The sequence below is a fragment of the Hibiscus syriacus genome, unplaced genomic scaffold, assembly GCF_006381635.1.
Source record: "Hibiscus syriacus cultivar Baekdansim isolate YM2019G1 unplaced genomic scaffold, ASM638163v2 tig00116997_pilon, whole genome shotgun sequence".
In the NCBI taxonomy this organism is placed as follows: domain Eukaryota; kingdom Viridiplantae; phylum Streptophyta; class Magnoliopsida; order Malvales; family Malvaceae; genus Hibiscus; species Hibiscus syriacus.
The window spans coordinates 2,806,988-2,827,691 of record NW_024063513.1 but is presented as its reverse complement, the minus strand read 5'-3'; the positions used below and the strand labels follow the sequence as shown (position 1 = coordinate 2,827,691).

General features: G+C 32.3%; 1 protein-coding gene and 1 pseudogene across 1 annotated transcript; both read right to left on the bottom strand.

The window, feature by feature from the left end:
* The window catches only part of LOC120194118, a 30,095-nt pseudogene that overhangs the window by 6,810 nt on the left and 2,581 nt on the right, over positions 1-20,704 (bottom strand).
* On the bottom strand, positions 11,094-18,158 carry LOC120194117 (phototropin-1-like). The gene is made up of 22 exons (XM_039196511.1): positions 17,437-18,158; positions 17,151-17,333; positions 16,963-17,054; positions 16,602-16,836; positions 16,295-16,517; positions 16,130-16,200; positions 14,852-14,958; positions 14,671-14,720; positions 14,432-14,536; positions 14,174-14,233; positions 14,011-14,100; positions 13,256-13,332; positions 13,064-13,148; positions 12,778-12,858; positions 12,423-12,526; positions 12,207-12,256; positions 12,016-12,122; positions 11,821-11,931; positions 11,690-11,741; positions 11,486-11,598; positions 11,275-11,403; positions 11,094-11,186 (listed from the first exon to the last, which is right to left on the bottom strand). The coding sequence occupies exons 1-22, from the start codon at positions 18,156-18,158 to the stop codon at positions 11,100-11,102; spliced, it is 2,934 nt and encodes a 977-aa protein (XP_039052442.1). The 3' UTR covers positions 11,094-11,099.

Below are 20,704 nucleotides of genomic sequence, written 5' to 3'. Positions count from 1 at the left end.
TTTTTTTATAACTTCACTTTATTTAATATAATATTGTGTCACCATATGGTTAAAAAAACAACAACATTCTACTAATTGGGAGGCGGAGGGTTTGAACCCATGTCCACTTGCTTGGAGGATGAATAGCAAGCAATGCCACTGAACCAAGACTTCAATTATGATTAGCCTTACATAATTTTGCATAAAACCTATTGTGGCTACTGCAAAAGAAAGAAAGAACATTTTTACTTTTGAGTTAAAGAGATATTTTCAACACAAATGTAAAAGTAAAAGTTAAAGATTTTAACTTTTGAATTTAAAAATTGTTTATTAGAGTCAAAATATTTTACAATTAAAATCATTAAATTATAATTATAAAAAGGAAAAAATATTCAATTTTGTCTAAAAATATAAAAAAAAATATTAATTTATGATTAGAGTGTCTTAATCATATAGTTTGCTTAGATTTAAGTCCCTAAATAATTAGTGTTTTTCTTTATTTTTTTACAGTAGCCACAATAGGTTTTATACGAAATTATGTAAGCTTAATCACAAATGAAGATTTGACTCGATGGCATTGCATGCTATCCCTCCACTATGTGGCTGGACATGAGTTCAAACCCCACCACTTTCTATTTGTTAAAATTGGGTGATCTAATTGATAAAAATATTTAAAAATGATATAGTCAAAATGAAAAGGACTATAGTGGGGTGGTTATAGGTTTAGTTATATATAATTTTAATTTTCTTAATTAAATTCCTCCAATAATATTTAAAAATTATTATTAATTTTTAAAAAAATTTAAATTAAACTTTTGAGTTTTTTAAAATTTTATGTTATCTCCCTCAAACTCTTTCATCAAATTCCACCATTGAAGCCCATGCACGTGCACTTCAAGGCGCTCTCTGCTTTGCTTTTTGAATTATCATTCAATCTCAGTTGTTCAGCCATGGATGGATCCAGGAGGGGGTGAGTGGAGATAGTCGTCCTCTTTAAAAATTTAAAAATACCATATATATTCTAGATTTTTTACAATGTATTTTCTATTGAAAATCTATTTTTGTCCCCTTGAAATTTTATAAGTTCAAGTTCGCCCTCTAACACAAAATCTTGTGCCAATCCCTGTGTCCAATCGTTCTTCGTTCTCTCCTCATTAGGGATGAAAAATGGATGGGGCGGGTGCAGATATCCCTCCCCTTATCCTCATAACCACCTAATATTTTTCGCATCCACCACCTACCCACCACTCGACACGGGTAAAATTTTTCTTAATTAAATTCCTCCAATAATATTTAAAAATTCTTATTAATTCTCTCAAAATTTTAAAATTTTTAATTTAAACTTTTGAGTTTTTTAAAATTTTATGTTATCTTCCTCAAACTCTTTCATCAAATTCCACCGTTGAAACCCATGCACGTGCACTTCAAGGCGCTCTCTGCTTTGCTTTTTGCATTATCATTCAATCTAAGTTGTTTAGCCATGGATGGATCCAGGAGGGGGCGAGTGGAGACAGTCGTCCTCTTTAAAAATTTAAAAATATCATATATATTCTAGATAATTTACAATATATTTTCTATTGAAAATCTATTTTTTCCCCCTTGAAATTTTATAAGTTCAAGTTCGCCCTCTAACGCAAAATCTTGTGCTTATCCCTGCGTCCAATCGTTCTCTAGTCATTAGGGATGATAAATGGATGGGGCGGGTACAGATATCCCTCCCCTCATCCTCATAACCACATAATATTTTCGTATCCACCACCTACCCACCACTCTAAATGGGTAAAATTTTTAAATTCACTTCCGCTCACGCTGGTACATTCTCAAATCTACCCCACATCCATTATCCAACTAGATACCCACCACCTATCTTGTACCCGCTTGACATCAACCTCATAGATTAAGAATTTGAGAATTTAGGAAACTGATTCTAAAGATTGAAAATTTGAAATAGAAAAAAAATGGTCTCAAATTCTAAAAAATGTTTATACCCTAAACTTGGTTAAATTACAAGTCATGTCCTATAAAATTTTAATATTTACATAATAGTCTCTGAAATTATACCTAAATTCATAATTACCAAAAAAATTATATGGTGGGTAGTCAGTGGGTGGACGGACGTAGGCCGAATAAGATCTCAAACCCATTACCTACCAACTGCCTACGGTAGGTATGGCTTTTTACATCCACACATGCCCACTACCCACTAAACTTTTATTAATCCCCATCCTAATTAGAACGGATGCGGTGCAAAACCTACGAAATTGTACTCGTCTGTCATCCCTACTTATCGTGTCAGGTTTCAAAAGAGAACTTATTCCACTGTTTGGCTTTGTTTTTTTAATGATGGGTGATCCAGGGATGGGCGAGGGTCAGATTGGGTCGAGTTTTCGGCTAATTTAGTTATCGCTAAATATATAATGTATAATTATATTATTTTTCATGTCGGATCAGATCGAGTATTTTTCACCATAAATTGGATCTCGATTTAACTTGAACTTAGTCGCTAAAAGATATAATCCGAACCTAACCTAAAATTAAAAAAAAACATAATAGAATCGGAATTGGGTTGAGGGTTTAATTATAATAGAAATAATTATTATATTGAATATTAAAAATATAAAAAACATAAGAGGGCAAGGTATATCTCGATTTAAAGGCCTAAATACATATTTTTCCCTATATATTCTCGAATAATAAAATATTATGGGGCAGTGGGCCCCCAAGCCATACACATGGCTCCGTCTATGACTGGACCCCCTACTTAAAACGTGTGCCATTTTGTGTTTATGTGTGTGTATATATACCAATCAGAACTTCTATAATAAAAATCTTTTAAACAAAATTAATTTGTCTTTTTAAATTATAGTATATATAAGCAGAGATGGGCAGTTAATGAGACGAAGGGGATCCAATTCTTACATTTTGGAAAATTAACATTTGACATTCATTTTTTTTAAATTTAATCTAATCTTTTTTTAAAAAAAAAATTAATTCTTATTAGATTTTGGTCCCTTTGAGTAATTTTAATTAAATCTCATTTTAAATTTTTTTAAAAGTTCTCATAGAGGAGGAGAAAGAAAGAAACAAAGGGTAAGACTAAAGGAGCGTTTGGTTCGCAAAAAAGAAATATACCAAGAGGAATAATATTTTCCGGAATTGCATTCCCACATTTGTTTCACGAAAAATATTATTAACAAGGAAAATATTATTAGTAAAATTTTTTGGTTAAAATTGTGGGAATATCATTACCTCTAAATTCTTATGTATTAGACTATTCTCACCACTTTGGATAAGAATGCTCCTGGACTAATGAATTCCTTTTATAATGATCATTTTCAATTCATATTTTTTTTTTTGTATTTTACTCAAAATTATAAATATAATAATAACATTCAAAGAGAATAATTAGTAAGATATTGATAAATTTGAGTATTTAAAATTATTTTATATTTTCAATATTCAATATAATAATTATTTATAATTTTATGAGATAACAAATAATATGATTGCAAAAATATAATTATTTAAAATAATCTCTAACTTTAAGTTATTAAAAATAGATCTTATACATTAAAAAATAATATCATAGTCCACTCGATATCATTATATATATTTTTTTCATATTATATTATATTTTATATAAATAAACATGATGATTATGAAAATTATTTAAAAAATATAAGTTTAATACACTAATTATACATTAAATATATTTTTCTCAAATGTTAGATTGAGATAGTATAACGATTAAAATATTTCTATGAAGTTTCATTCAAATATTTATAATTTAATATTAAAATTTATTTTTTTAAACTATATACCACAAAGATAATTTGATAAAATATAAAATTAAATAATCTTATATTCTTCTAATCTAACACCGTAATTTTATATTCATACTGAACAAATCAAACACTGTAATTTTATATTTATACTAAACAAATCAAACAACCTAATACAATATTAATATAGTAATATTATATTCTAATAATATTATTTGTAAGAATAATCTTGCATTGTGAATCAAACTCCTATAAGAAGTTGGCAGTGCAGTCGATGCCTGAATATAGTATATAGCAAAGCCATTAAATAAGGTTGTCTGATTTCGTGGGCCCCGTCTGTACCAATATCATTGTCAGCTAAGCCATCAGCAATGTCGGTATTTTGGTGCTCTGCTGTTTTTGTCATTGTCAAACAGGCAGCCATTAATCCAACCACATTTAAATTTATTATTTTTATTCACCAGCTAGCACGCATATATTTATATTGTAGCAAATGATATATGTGTAGCATATACAGTAAAATTAAATATTTAGATGAGAAGTTTTTCCTTTCATTTTATTTTGAATAGTATAAGATGATTATAATATAATTTTTATTAATAATTTTTATAACTATTCATAATATATATTTTAAATTATTGAATTCAATTTTATCTAAAATATTTTTTAATTATGAAGATTAATAATTAAATTCATTTAAATTTGAAATTAAAGCTTATAGATATAGTACAATATGGATATAACTGTCTTATAAACATATTTCTTCATAAATGTGTCAAATCCTAATAATTCCCCCGAATAAAAAAATGTTATAAAAGAGAACCCAAACAGAGAAAAAGGCAGTTTACCAAATATAGGGAAAATTGTCGTGATTAGTTAATCATATGAATGACTTGACTAGTGATAGCGGTAATGATATATCATTTCAGTGGTCAAAAGCTGTGGTTTAGGGTTTTAGCCAATATTTATTTATATAATCTGGGTAAAAGGTTGATACTTTGTGAAAATGATCCATCTGCACACTTTTACAATTTATTATTTATATCGATATTTTAAAATTTCCAATTTTTTTATAAAAATATAAATGATCATATCGGCAGAAATATGCATATTACTTTAAGAAAATCTAACAAGTAAGTTGTACAGTTAAATTATACGAATTTATTTAGTTTAATAGGTAAAAATCCTTTAATGCACGACCAAATCTTAAGACGACATGCAAATAAGTTGTGATGGAACAAATCAAAGTAGTTAATGCGTTTTCATCTCCAAATCTCAGGCGCCTGACACCATATATAATGCGTCGGATTTCTCGGTGGATGCTGTTTGTATAGCTCCGGTAGTAATCCATATTCAACATTACTCCAAGTAGCAATTAATTGAAAGTTATTAATATGAAGGGTAAAATACATTATTTCTCACCGATATTTATTCTATCTCCTATTTATTTTCTATACTTTCAATCTTTTTTAATTTATTCATTTAACTTTTGAATTGCTCATGTTTCAATCACTTTGAATTATTTTATTATTATTTTTATATGATGTGGCATTTTTATTATTATTTAGCATAAAAATAATTTAAAATATAAAATAAAAATATAAGGTGGTCGGACACCATTATCAGATGTTGTTGACCGTCGTAGATGGTGATCGTTCGGTCCCAAATTTCATGGGTCGATTTGCCTCGACCCTGAGTCTGAATCTAGTGATTGTTTCACCATAAAATGTCCAAAAACCCTTGAATATTGACTGAAATATTTCAGCTTCCTTACTTTAGATCTCCAATTCATAGACTGCAGAGCAAGTTCTGACAAAATGGAGGTCGGATTCGAACTCAGGACGTCAAAACGAAACAACCATGAAATTTGAGATCGAACAACCACCATCTACGACAATAGATAACAATCAGCGATAGCGTCCGACTACCTTCTGTTTTACTTTATATTTTAAACTTTTTTTATATGAAATAATAATAAAAATGCCACGTCATACAAAAAATAATAAAATAATTCAGAGCGATCAAAACATGAACAATTCAAAAGCCATTGAGTAAATTTAAAAAAATGAAAGTAAAATGAGTAAAATATGAGAGTGTAATTTACCCTAATTTGAATTCATTGTATAAATCATAGTAGAGTGTCGTAACATATTTTGGGTTCGGACTTGATGAAGTTTTTTTGAAATGTTTATGAAAAAATAGGAGTCACCACCAATCATTTTTAAGGTGAGATTATGACACCTAAAATCCAATAATTTTTATAAAATATTTTATTTTACTAAAAATAACAATGTTTTGGTCTATAAAGTCAGCAAAATGGGCCCGAGAGTCAATTACGTGTGGGAAATGATTAACACTCCATAACACACAAAAATTGACTCATAGTCGATTACCCTTTGTTATTAAATTAAAATTTTGAGTTAGAAGTTTTATTTAATTTAAAATCCATTATACATGAAAGATTTAAAAAGGATTTCAGTGTATTAGGACTAATAACAAATACCCTCAAGCACAAGCTGAAGTTTCATTATTAATCCTAATAAATAAATATTGACTTAATGATCTTAAAATCATGATGCATGATTTTAAGAAGGATGTTCATTCACTTTAGGAATCAATAGTGGTCACCCTCATACATAAGCGGAAGATATACTATTAACCCCTAATAAATGAACATTACCTTATTTTAAAATCGAATTATGCAACCAAACTACCAATTATTAAACATAATTATACTAGGGAAGTTAATTAAAGATTTCATCTAACTAAACTGTCATATTATGAATTTTATAGAACCTAAAGGATTAAACCTAAAATGTAGACTTTAATATTAACATAATCAATTTTATGAATTATCGAATCTAATAATTAATTCGGAGCCTCGAGCATAAAGGTGATGATGAAATTAAATATTTATCTATATTAAAATATTAAAATGAAATTAATCTAAAATAAAGCTCTAATATTAAAACCTAATCAATTTTATCAATTTATTTAATCAAATAATTAATTTGGAAGATCAAGCAAAAGCGATGATAAGATTAAAAATTAACCTAAATTAAAGGACTAAGGTGAAATTAAACATAAGGTGAAGGCTTTAATATTAAAACCTAATCAATTTTAGTAATTTATTAAATCATATAATTAAATCAAAATCTCGAGCAAAAGCGATGACAAAATTAAATATTCACCTAAATTAAACCAAATTTAAGGACTAAAATAAATAAACCTAAATTTAAAGGTTAAAATCTAAATACAAAGTAAATAAATAAGGACTAAATTTAAGATTACCAACAAAAATTGAAAGGAATTAAAATACATAAAGAGATTAAACTGAAACAAATTAAAATACATCAAATTAGAGCATTGAAATGAAAGAAAACATAAAGTAAGGCTTAAATTATAAAAATACATAAAATTAAATATTAGAATTTAAAGGACTGAAATTAAAAATTGTAACATCCTCCATATCGGGTTAGTGATTAAATTATAAAGTTTCAGAATTTGGTGATTAAAGTAGAATGATGGAAAAGTTCAATGACTTATTTGAGCTATTTTTTGTAGGATTAAATTATAAAGAAGGAGGATTAGAAGGACAAAATGGTCTTTTCATAGCAAGATAATTATTGGGGTTAGTATTATATTAAACCACGTGGAAGTATAGGAAACCAAAACAAGCTTCCAGAGTTTTCTTCTTCTTCTTCTTCTTCATACGTGAGACCCAAGCTAAAGGTAAGATCTCTTGTTAGTGAATTTCTTGATGAATTTATGGTTGATTTATGACCATTAGGTGATAGTTAAGCTTAAAGGAAGTTTAATTTGTTTTAAAACCTCAAGACGAGAAGTATATGAGGATTTGAATAAATGAAGTAGAAAAGTAAAATCTTGGATTAGAGTTCATAATAAGAATTGGAAGTGAGATTTGACTTGTCATCAAGTTAATTAAGGGATAGGAAGTGTTAGAATATGAATTTGAGCATGTTGCAAAACTAGTATAATTTTGCAATTACATAGAAAGGATTAGTTTGGAGTTTAAAGAAGTGATTATGGAGTAGAAATGAGTTTAAGTCTGTGTATGAAAGTTAGGAATATTAAAGGGAGTAAAATATAAAGGTTTGAGCAGAAATAAGGTGATTTTCGAGCTCAAAATGGGATTTCTGGGCTAGGGGAATTGGTACCCATTCAAGGGGAATCGATACCCCTCAAACGAATATGAAATTCCAGAATGCTAGAGGGGAATCGATACCCCCACAAGGGGGAACCGATTCCCCCTAAAGGAAAAATGAAATATCAATTCATTAAATTGTTTAAGCTATTAGAGGTTAATTGCAAGACTTAGGCATCTGATAATCATCTTGAAAATTATTTTTATGTAGATATTGAGCCTAATCGAGTTCTGGAACAATCGACAAGTAAGATCGATCGAGGAAAAAGCAAGGAAATATAGGTGAGTGCATATGCATAACATGAATATAGTATTATATTCAGTTCTAGACTTGTGATAAGTCTAGATTCAATATTTGATACATGATCACATTCCATATTATGATACTTGACATGAATTCATATTATATGAATTATGTGACATGAATATGCAGGAAAAGTTATATGAATTATGTGATATAGGTATGGAAATGATATGTTTATGCGATATAAATTATGTGAATTGTAAAAGCCCATGTTCTGTAGATGATAACTATAGGTATAGGTGGCATGCCAAGAGTAGAGAGTCTACACGGTCCTTCGAGATATATATATATATTCTTTGGAACATTTGTGAGGTCTTTTGAGACACATAATTGATCCTTGGCATATGTATATGATTCTTAAGGAATTTATATGTAGTCCTTCGGGACAAATTCTACGCGGTCCTTCGGGACAAATTTCTACGCGGCACTTCGGTGCAATTTATACGAGCTCTGGTGACAGCATAGTGCACAACCTCACAATACTCACGTACCTTAGGTTCTCAGTATGGTATCATGGGCCAATAACTTATTAATACAAATTCGTGAATGCTAATGTAATATGCTTACGGGTAAGGATCATGGTGATATAAACTACATTGATTAAGTATACGATTTCATCTCATTTCATATCATTATGGCATTTTCATTACAGTTCCTTGCTATTATTATTATATTGCCTCACTAAGTCGATGACTTAGAGTGTGAGTGTTTCACGCGTAGGATCCGAGAAAGTAGAAGATACAGGTTAAGCATTTGACATCATTACCCCTGCAACTATCAGATCAGAAGCAACCTAATCAGTAGGTCATTTTGTTATGTAAATGGGTGTTGGCATATAACTAAAGGGTTAAGTTGTGTATGCTCTGAGTATTTTGGTAAACTTTCATTAATATATGTATATTATCGTATTTTCTTAATATAATTTTAAGTATTTTTTTATTATTTGTTAAGAGTAATGTTTTAAAAAGGTAATGTGACATCTTGGACTCGTATCCGGGTCGGGTACGGATTAAGGGTGTTACAAAAATACTAGCAATTAAAGGGCATAAATTTAAAATTAGAAGGTTAATTTTAATATTTTACTCGAACCATAATAATATGAGTCATATCCCGAGACGGGTCACTATGTAATCGTAAGATCGATTTGGAATAATTAAATTAACAGTTAATGTTACATATTATCCATATCATAAATAATATAGATCATAAATAAGGTCAGATCAAATAATAGTTGCAATAATTAAAAAATATATCAGAAATGAAAAATAACAAAAATCAATGTATTAGATTCGAAAATAAAAATAACAAAGAAAATATGGACCAATATGTAAAAATGCGACAAATTTAGGGGACTAAAACGCGGTTCACCCTATTTCAACCTTCTATAACCTAAAATTATGCCTGAAATGACCACTTTAGAAATCTAACCCTAAAAGACATTCCTAATTTTTTGTTTTATCTGTAATCTCACATTCCACCGCCCAACGAAGACCTCAATATCAAACGCTCCGGCCACCATTAAACCACCGAATTTTGCTGGTAGTTCACTCCTACGACCGTCACTAAACTAGATCGGGGAAAGCCCTAAACCACCCTAAACGAAACAAAAGACATTTTATTTTTAAACCTCTATAACACACTTATTTTATTTTTAACCCTCTATCTCTAGACCGAAGCTTTCGTGAGTCCACAACCGTTGTAAACCGACGTTCCTTCCTTTGACTACCACCAACGGTGGTCGGGAAAGATAAGAACCAACCCTGAATGAACTTAAAGATTAAACACTTCGATTCTCACCTAGAAATCAAGATTTGAAATCTAAAAAGCCTAATACCAAAATCCTAAGTCCTCTTAACCAACGTCCCCTCGTCTTCTTGAACTCCGACAACTCTAGGATTGCTCTGGTTACCTCCCCTATGACGAGATCTAGACCGATCGTGAAAGAAGACCGATGAAACTCCTTCAACAGAACCTCAAACGCCTCAGGTAAACAAAATCGTCAAAGAAAGACGTAGGCGGCAGATATGACTTGGACAGAAAACCCTGGGGTCTTTTAGTAACCTTAAGATTTTTGGGCTTGGCGGGCTTACTAGATTTGAAAACCAAATGGGTTTAAACTTTGTAATTAATTTGGGTTTGCATTGGACCACGAGTAATATAGGCTTGATTGAAATTGGACCAATTATTTGTTTTGTAATGGACTATATTTTATTTTCATATTTATTTTGGTATTTGGATGTTAATTAAGAAGATTTTAATTAATTTGAGCTTTAAACTTCATAATGCACACATGGACACCAACTCCAGTTAAGCACATGCTGAAAACCTACCATTCATGGCAGAAATTTCTCAAAGTCCCGTTAATTAAGAATATATACAGAATTCCAAGAACTATCTTTCACTCATGTCATCTGTGCTACTTGAAGTAACTCGATATCAACTTACAAATAACTCCAAATCGGTCTTTGATCGCGTTCAAATCGATTTGAATTGCTCAGACGAGATTAGAGTATAACACAGAGGTTGCTGTTGATTTGAAATGCTGGCTTTGATGAAGCTACCTATTCAGATATCGAACTGCATGTTCACCTTTTGGGGTTCTGAGCTTTATCTAACCGATTAAAAGAACAACATTAGAGAAAAATAAACAGAATAATGGGTGATGGAAATGTTGTAATGTGATGTCGTCACCATGCATTACTTAAACATAATTATTTCAATACTTGGAAATGTTGTAATGTGATGTCGTCACCATGCATTACTTAAACATAATTATTTCAATACTTGTAAACACTGATTAATAACTTTATATAATCTGAGCGGTTAACATTCAATACTCGTAAAATACATAAGAAGATGAAACCCAGTATCAGAAAACATTCGCCTGCAAGTCTTGAAGTTTATCTTCGTTGGAAGCTTCAGCGGCAAAGAGAGGAACTTCAAGCTCAGGTGGATCCTGTGGCATCCATAATAAGTCAATTGTTTATCGTTAATTGTATAAGAAACACACGTTCGTTTATATTTCATTGAATTAATAATTTTACCATGCAGCGCACAAGAGCCCAATTTACACCTTTGAAGAACGGGTGTCTTTTGATTTCACTCGCACCTAATCTGCTTCTCGGATCTCTATCTAGTAATCGATACATTAGCTGCTTTGCATGGACACTCACCTGCATTAATGCAAATACATTTATAAAAATACCCCATTCTCAATGTTTGATTAAACCGGTGCATATTGTCATTAACATTTACTTGTATGCTTCTTGGGAATTTAAGATGTTTCTGAAGAACATTGGCAAAAGTCCTCTGTCTTGTCTTTCCCCTGAATGGTGTATAACCATACAACATTTCATACAGAAGAATGCCTGAAATTATTAGATAAACAAATGACAAGAAATGAACACCCGATTTTGATAAACGTGGCTTTTGGATTATAGGAAAAGAAATTCAAGTTACCTAGTGCCCACCAATCCACTGCACTAGTGTGGCCCGCACCACTGATAATTTCCTGCAAAAATATTACAGTGAAATGCAAGCAATTCTTTAGCAATTTTAAAATAGATACATACATAAATAAAGATACTAACCGGGGCAATATACTCTTCAGTTCCCACAAAAGAATTCGATGCACGCATAGGTTCTGCCATAAATATTGGTCTCTGCTGATTTCTCTTTTCATCTGTTGCTGGAATCAGCAGCTATAAAACACCACTATAATTTAACATAAATTTTCCAAACTTGAAATACTCTGATGAACGGCATATAACAAAGCTTTAGATGACCTGGGGTTTGCAAGACGTCAAGCAAGATAAATCAAAATCGGTCAAGGCAACATGTCCGTTGTCCTGGAGAAGAACATTTTCTGGCTTTAAATCTCTGTATATGATCCCTGTGAGAATAGAAATAGGTTAACTCAATAACTTATCCATCACGTAATTAACAAGTTTTTCTTTTCTTATTGACTTTAACCTACCTTGGAAGTGAAGGTACTCCAATGCAACGACAACTTGCGCAGCATAAAATCTACATTAATAAAAAAATTCATGTTAATCCCAACTCATATTTGGGAATAAACTGAAAATCTCCCCAATTTTGGCTGAAAAGTTATAACAAGTGTAGCTATATTATCGCGACTCTTCATTTTCCGGGCAAAAGTAATTGTTAAACATGGCTAATGATAATTAAGTACCTCACTGCTTCTTCCTTCACGACCTTCATTGGTTGCCTGTCCAAAAGCATGAAAAGCTCTCCACCAGGAAAGTAATCTGTAATCAGACAAACATGTGTTTTGGTCTGCAAAGTGTAATGACAGTTAGAATTTTGATGTTCCGATATAAATAATGCAAGTCAGAGAACGGGAATCTAATCTGCAATGAACTTCATCACAACAAGAAAAGAAATACAAGACCGTTTCTTATGAATTCTTATTAAATTGTGAAGCATTTCATTCATGTATCGGAGAAAATGGAAAGAATTTCAGACTAATATTTTAGCTAATCATGATAAAACAAATCTGCGGTTAGCTCATATATCAGTTTCCATACCTGAAATGATGCATACAGTGCTGGAAGGAAAGGATGGTCCAACATGTTAAGAATTTCTCTTTCTGCACAAGCTCTATGCACCTACAGCAATGGAACGCATCAGGAAAGCAAAAAAATAAAGACAAACTATTAATGTTCAAGGAACATGGAAGGAAATGAAACTGTCGGAAATTCGAACAAGCTAGAATCGATCATTTAAACTAAAAGGAAACTCATCCCCTGCAGGCTCTTATCATTAGATACCATACAAGTAAAACTCATAATCTATTCAATATACGTCAGATACCTTGTTCCGGTTGAGCATAACGCCTTTGTCCATAGCTTTCATTGCGAAGTACATGCCAGTCCCACAGAGTTCCACCAAATGCACACTGTCAAAGGGGGAAAAAACAATAGCTAATATGCAAATTTATATCAGAATATACTTGCATTATACTGCAAAAATGAGTGTAAAATGCTAAACAGTAATTAAACAAACCTGCCCGTGTCACCTGATCCCAACGACTTTACTGGCCTAAAGTGTTTTAGACCTATCCTTTCTCCACTGTCAAGAATCTACAAATTACAAGTGAAATACGAAATATAAAAATAATATATATAGTAATATACTCGGCATATGGAAAAGATATATGAAATCTTTTAGAATATATGAATAATTTAACCATTTAATTGGTTATAGCTTATAAACACATTTCAAACTCTATACCCACCCATGTGGGATTGAATTACTTTAAGCACCAACTTTTGCTCAACAACATTTGCAAGTAGTTTATTTTGAGCATTAATTTCTCATTCATCACGTAATCATTTTGAGCATATTATACCTCCTTTTAAAGACCTCAAGAGGTAGAATACAAATCTATAATTTATTATTCAAAACTCTAATTTTACCAATAAATAATATACCTCAAAGTTTTAGAATATTCATTTTTAACACTTTTTAATATGTTATATAAAAGATAAAACATCAACAGCAAATAAGAATGAACTGCTGGAAACAAATTATATGTTTTATATTTAATTGGGTCGGTTTAGATGATCCCAACTATAAGATGGTGAATTGTAAAAATCAGGAAATCAGAGACTAATGGCTCTTTTTAAAATGTTAAATTATTCATATATTATAAAAGATTTCATATATCTTTTGCATAGAGCGGACAATGACACTGGAATATCTGTTCTTTCTAACGATATGCTGATCTCGTTTAAATTCCAGCTGTGATAAATTTATACCTTTTGAATAGCTTTCCAAGAGGGACTATCCTTTCTGTGAGGCTTAGGGTGAACCACCTTGGAATGATTTTTCCATAGATCTTCCGGAGTCTGCAGGTAGTGAAATTTGTACAAAGATTTTTGTAAGACAAAAGAGGTTTCTGAAGAAGTGAATCAACATTACCATATTGGCGTCTGGAAGTTCCCTCGCTGCTTCATCGACATTTTCTGCCGTTTGTTTCACCTGCAAGCAGTGACTATGCTAATTTGTCACGCACAATCCAAGAAATCTATTAATAGCATTATATAATACACAAAAATTACAGATTTTCACTGCCTAGTGTAGCATTCAAGTTACAGATTTGTATAGATTTTGGTAATGAAAAAGGCAGATCAGCACTCAAAAGAACTTCAAAAAGTAAAAATAGAGCTCAGTTAAGACCAGTTGTTCACTCTCTTGTGCAACAGTATCTGGAATACGATTACGAAGTGGATCAACTTCGGCACTGCCATCGAGCTGCACTCCAATGAAATACTGGACTTCACCCTGTTTTATAGAGGTCAAATAAGAAAACACGATCTAAGAGAAAATGTAGCAAAAATTTGATCGTCTGCTTCACATAGGAGTTAAACAGCAAGATTCAGCTTTTATATTCAACTCCATAAGTTTGAGGATTTTACCTTCTGGTCACGCATGGACTGCAGATGGAACAAGTTCCAGAACTTCTTGCCTGAAATTCGATGAAAGAATGGTTATATGCAATAATAACAGAACCTGAATGCATTACATGCACGTCGTGAATCTGGCAATGGAAAGATTATATGAAAACCTATAACTTGAATAACATTAAAACATATATACCACTCTTTGTGTAATTGATGAGCTGAACAGTTACTTCTGTTTGGTTATCTATGGCCTCCCGAATCTTCCTCACAGTAGCTGGATCGGTTTCAGGGCCTTGGAGAAACCTGTTACGGGGTCGTTCGGTTTACGGAATGTAAAATTACCTTTGGAAATAACATTACTTGAATGTAACATTACTATGGGAAATGTTGTACTATTTTTTTTTAGCAGGAATATAATATTACTTAGACGGTATATTTTATCAAATTCTCCTTCTGGTATATATATTTTTTAAAACAATTAAAATTTATATTAAATTATAAATATTTGAATAAAAATTCATAGAATAATTTTAATTGTTATACTATCTAACTTTTGAGAAAAAATATATTTAATATATAATTAGTGTATTAAATTTATTTTTTTAAATAATTTTCATAAGCATCATATTTATTTATGTAAAATATAATATAATATGAAAAAAATAATATTATCATCTCGAGTGGACAATGATATTTATTTTCAATGTATAAGATCTATTTTTTAATAACTTGAAGTTAGAGATCATTTTAAATAATTATATTTTTACTATCATATTATTTTTCCCTCATAAAATTATAAATAATTAATATATTGAATATTAAAAATATAAAATAATTTTAAATACTCAAGTTTATTAATATTTTACTAAATTAAGCTCTTTGTGTATTATTATTATATTTATAATTTTGAGTAAAGTACAAAAAATAAGAATTGTAAAGGATCATTATAAAAAGAATTCATTAGTCCAGGAGCATTCTTGTCTAAAGTGGTGGGAATGATCTAATACATAAGAATTTGGAGGTAATGACATTCTCACCATTTTAATAAAATAATGCTACTATTGAAAAAAAGATTATTCTCTGGTAATAATCTTTTCCGTGGACCAAATAGGGAATACAATTCCGATAAAGATATTATTCCCCTTGGTAATGTTCTTTTTTGTGAACCAAACACCCCTTAGGGTTTAACAATCACTTTGTTAACATTAAGTTGATTACTTCCAGAGAAAGAAAATATTATTATTATTATTATATTAGGGAGATATCGATTTTATTATTATTTGGAAAATATTAAGATTTTAATTATCAGCAGTTTTTTATTCTAAGAAGTCAATACTTAATAGTATTATTTTCTTTAGCAAGTCTTTTAATTGGACTATGTAACCTCTGTTTAAGAGATGAATTTATTTCATGAAGTCAAAACACTTGAAATCGATATCTTGATATGCAAGTATAGTGAATTTGAGGCACATACCTGCAATTTCTGCCCAAGATTTCTTCACGACTGTACTCTGTCAGCTCCAAGAAGCTATCAGATGCAAAGATCTGAAAATCAAAACAAGTGGAATCATTAGTTTCTTACAAATTAAGCTCGGATTTGCATGATCTAATATTAGATATCATAGATTCAAAGTCTTACAATGGGATTATCAGGCAGACGTGGATCGGTAATGACAAAGTTTTTCTCTATACGTTCAAGTGTGGTGGCAAGATCAATGCCCTTTCTCATTTCCTTTTGTCTAACTTCATCATCGACACTGTCGGGCCTCTCAGCGTCGTCCCTTTCATCCTCGTCGGCGTCGGCATCCACCAGGAGACTATTGTCAAAGCTGTTAGTAGCAGACTGACTTTTCCTCCTAAGCCTGAAGCAAGAAGAAAAAACCTACGGTAAAATTGAGCCGCCACACGAACAAGATACGATAAAATAAAGGCATTGATCTGTATACCGCATGAAAGAAGGACGGCGAGATCTTCGGGGTTTCTTTTCTGGCACCTCGCTAATTCGCTCCATCGAGTTCCTTGGTACGTTTTCTGAGCTTCGCCTTGGGATAGCTCCCACTCCTTCCCCACCACCGGATTTTCTCATGAAAGGGTTACCTGCGGATTCACTAAGTGAACGAGGTCTCCTAACAGCTTCCACAAGTTCAGTAACTGAACCAGCAGCCATGTCCTTTTGCCGAGCTGTGATGAACAGATATTGTGTGCTGACCAAATCAAGTTGTGTACCATCGTATATGTGTTGTGTATGTATAAAACATCAACTAGTTTTTGCATACCATCGTATATGTGTTGTGTATGTATACATACCATCGTATCGAATCAAAGACTCGGGCAGTCCATTGGGGCGCATCGTCTTTTCCTTGGCTCCTTCTGTATGCTTGCTTACCTCCACTTGCATTCTGCCAATTTATTCGTTCAGACAATAGAGGAATGATTAATATTATATGAGAACTGAAAACCAAGATACCTAATAAAAGGATAAATGGGAAACTAACCCAATAAACTTCAAGACTCTTCCATTCTCATCCTTGATGGGTGCAATCGTAAGAAGATTCCAAAAGGGAGTCCCATCTTTCTTGTAATTCAACAATCTCCCACAATAATTTTTCCCTGCCTGCAATGCTTCCCTAATCTTCACCACATCTTCCGGATCCGTTCCCGCTCCCTGTAGAAATCGACTGGATCCCCGACCCGCCCACAATCAAATCAAAATGTTAATATTACACCCCTCCATGACCGTTATTACAGTTAATACACTCAAAAGAAAAACTTTTGTTTTACCAGTTCCTGCCCACCACCTCAGTAGAAGTGTATCCGGTCATCCTGAAGAATCCGGCACTTGCATACAAAATCGGGTAATCGGGTTTGGTAGCATCCGAAACAACGAATGTCTGTTGAAACGTTGACAATGCTTCCTTTAAGTCTTGGGATACTCTAGGAAATCCTCTCTCCTTGATGAATTCGTTATCCGAAAATTCATCCGAGCTCCGAACGGAAGTATTCGAGTCCCTACGAGTATCCGGTTTGATATTCGGGTCATCCCCACCCGAATTTCTAGCAACCACTCCGCGTGGCTTTCCGGTTTCATGATCGGTTTTCAGAACTAGCCCCCATTCTGCAGCTCTCTTCGCAGCATCTCCAGCTTCCTCCGAAGGCTTCGGACTGGCGGCTCCGCCGTGGTTTCGGTAATTATCGCCGGTGGTCTCATGAAAAAGTTGTGATGATGGCGGTGGAGATGGAGCAAGCGGTGGTTCCTCGAGCGCCATCCATGTTGTTATTTCTTCAACCCGACCCGACTTGGAGGCTAGCTGAGAACGGCCAGCTTCTTCGTGGCTACCACCTGGCTCGCCCAAGTTTTGCCAAGGGGATTGCGAGCGAAATGACGGGTTATTGGGTCGGGTCGAGAAAGTTGATGGATTGAACACGTCAAGTGAGCCTCTGGAATCCCTTGGCAGTGGTGGGATCGACTTCGGTTTCTTGCCTGAGTTTTCTTTCGGGTCCATATTATCTGCAAAAGTTTCAAAACCAATACTAATCCAAGCCTAGTGATCTATAGCTACACTCTATACAGGAAATGATGGACTTGAAAAAGAAGTAAACCACATCTTAATCCATAGCCATGCAAATATGCTGACAAGGAATCCAGTACCTGTTTAGAACGGTTGAAAATTTTATGGCTTAACTTATGTCGTATATGCCAGTGTTTCATCGACATCAGTTGTGGGGCATTGACATGAACTTGACTAAGAGGTCGGAACTGAAATTATTCTGAGAGATGATAAAAAGAATTTAATAATAAAAGTCAGTTTTTCAGTTGCTTGTTTTATTGAACTCCAGTTAGCAGTGAGTTTTGGTGACTGCAGAACTGATTGAGAACCTCATATTTTGGGGATAACTTGGACTGTTCATGACAGTGAAAGGAGTAATGAATTAATTTAGTTTCACACAAAATGAACACTGCAACTGAAAGATTGAAGGAGAAAAAGAAAACCCATAATCTTTAATTAGTAATGACTCTATATATGTGGACCTGTGGTAGATGCAGAAGCTAACCTCAAGTGAATTCAGATGGCACAATCATGGAAACAGTTTTTTTCCCCCCCAAAGACGAAACACAAGATTTTCTTTTTCATTTCTATAAAAAAAATACAATGAATTTCTATATATTTTACAGTCTGGAAATGGGTTGTCAACAAGGAAACAAATAACAACAAAAATCTAAATGTCACGTTGACAGTTGCGGGATTTATATCGGGCGTGAGCTTGTTCACCAGGCAATGCCTTTTCTTGGTGTCTCTCACTCTCACGAAAACATTAACTTTTATTTCTCTCTAAAGCTATTTCATAGCTCTAAAAGACTGGTCATCAACGATATAATGAAATGACAAGACGGGAAATGTCTGGTTTTAATGTAATTCTTTAGTCTTCATAAACAGACACGTGGCACAGTTGCCTTGTATTGTCTGACAATGTAGAGATCTTTGTCATGAAAATGATTTTGATTGAAACTATTGGACACGAAAAAGTTAACAAGGGATGGCTATCAACTTTAGCCTATCAAATTTCTGATATTTTAGATTTTCCTACTTAGTTCATTTTAAGGCTTATCCTTACTCTTCTGTATTATTATTTCTGGTTCAACAGAACCTTACTCTTTTGTCACCGCAGTAGTTTCCAAGTTAAATTTTGCATTAAAATAGAATATATTATTCGTAAAAAGGAAGTCACAAAAGCTGCTAAAAATTCATCATCAACAATTGCTTGAATCTTGAATCAGTCTTATCTTATTTGAAAATTTTAATAGGATAAAAAATATTATATTTGAGTCATAGACTTGAAGATTCTGATTTTTATCGAATGTAATTGGAGATTATACTAACAAGCAAGGGATTAAGTTAAACTTGGTCGGTTCAAGTGGTAAGCAACTTGATATCGCTTAAGTAAGGTCTCATGTTCGAGTCCTTATATATGTAGAAAATTCCTGCTGAGAGACTCACCCACTAAAACCAAGTGTGCAACCCGAATCGATCTAAATTAGTCAAGTCGAAAACTTAAAAATGGATTACAAAAAAAAAATTAAGCTAAAACTTGATAAATCATCCTATATTAAGCAAATCAACTAGAATGCAATCAATTTAAAACAACAAAGGCATTTATATTACTTTTTAAAGAAAGCATTATTACTAAACATATTCGATATTTTAATTGTCAATAAACATTGATTGTATTATTATATTATTAATTTTAACCCTTACACTCAAATTTAATCATTTTCAATTTTTATATTTTAGAAAAATAAGTATGCTTTTTTGTTATTGGATATATAAAAAAGAGAAAAGAAAGAAAAAAGGATAATGGGTAGGCGGCCCCACATGCGGTAGGACACAAATACGTAATCTTAGCTTATCTAGTCACGGCTGAAGGGCTGATTGTAACCGCGAATGGGACGGGGGGTCTGAAGGTGGGCTGTGGGCAATGGTCACCTTTTAACTCCTCCATACTGGTGGCCTCAAATCTCCCCTAAATATCATGATTCCAAATATGTGGAGTCTTTTGCACTTCCACCCTCGTTTGTTTGCCCCTCTTTTTCTTAAAAAAGAACAAAGAAAAACAATGTTCATTATGAATTTTAACACTTTAATTAATGATCCGTGCCAAATAATTTTAACATGTATTTCATATTTGTATTATTTAACCATCTTTTTTTCTCCTATATTTCCCCATCTGAGATTCATGTTCTCGTTTGATGCACCTTTTTCTTTTGATAATAAGCAAGGAAAGATGCACCTTGCAACTCCTGCTCTTACATGGTCTTTACTTTTTATGTCCGACGCAATCACTCATTTTCACCTTCTACACTAAAAATATGAAAAATGTCGATACCTTTCACCTATGAGTGGAGGCGGCAAACGGGAATAAACAGAGTGCGATTCATTTAATTCTGCGTTAGGATTCCTTTTAGGTCAACCATTTCAAGTTTGGACCAGATTCAAATCCGGTGGTTTGTTCTCAAGCATTACACAAACCATATCAACGTATTAATTCCCAA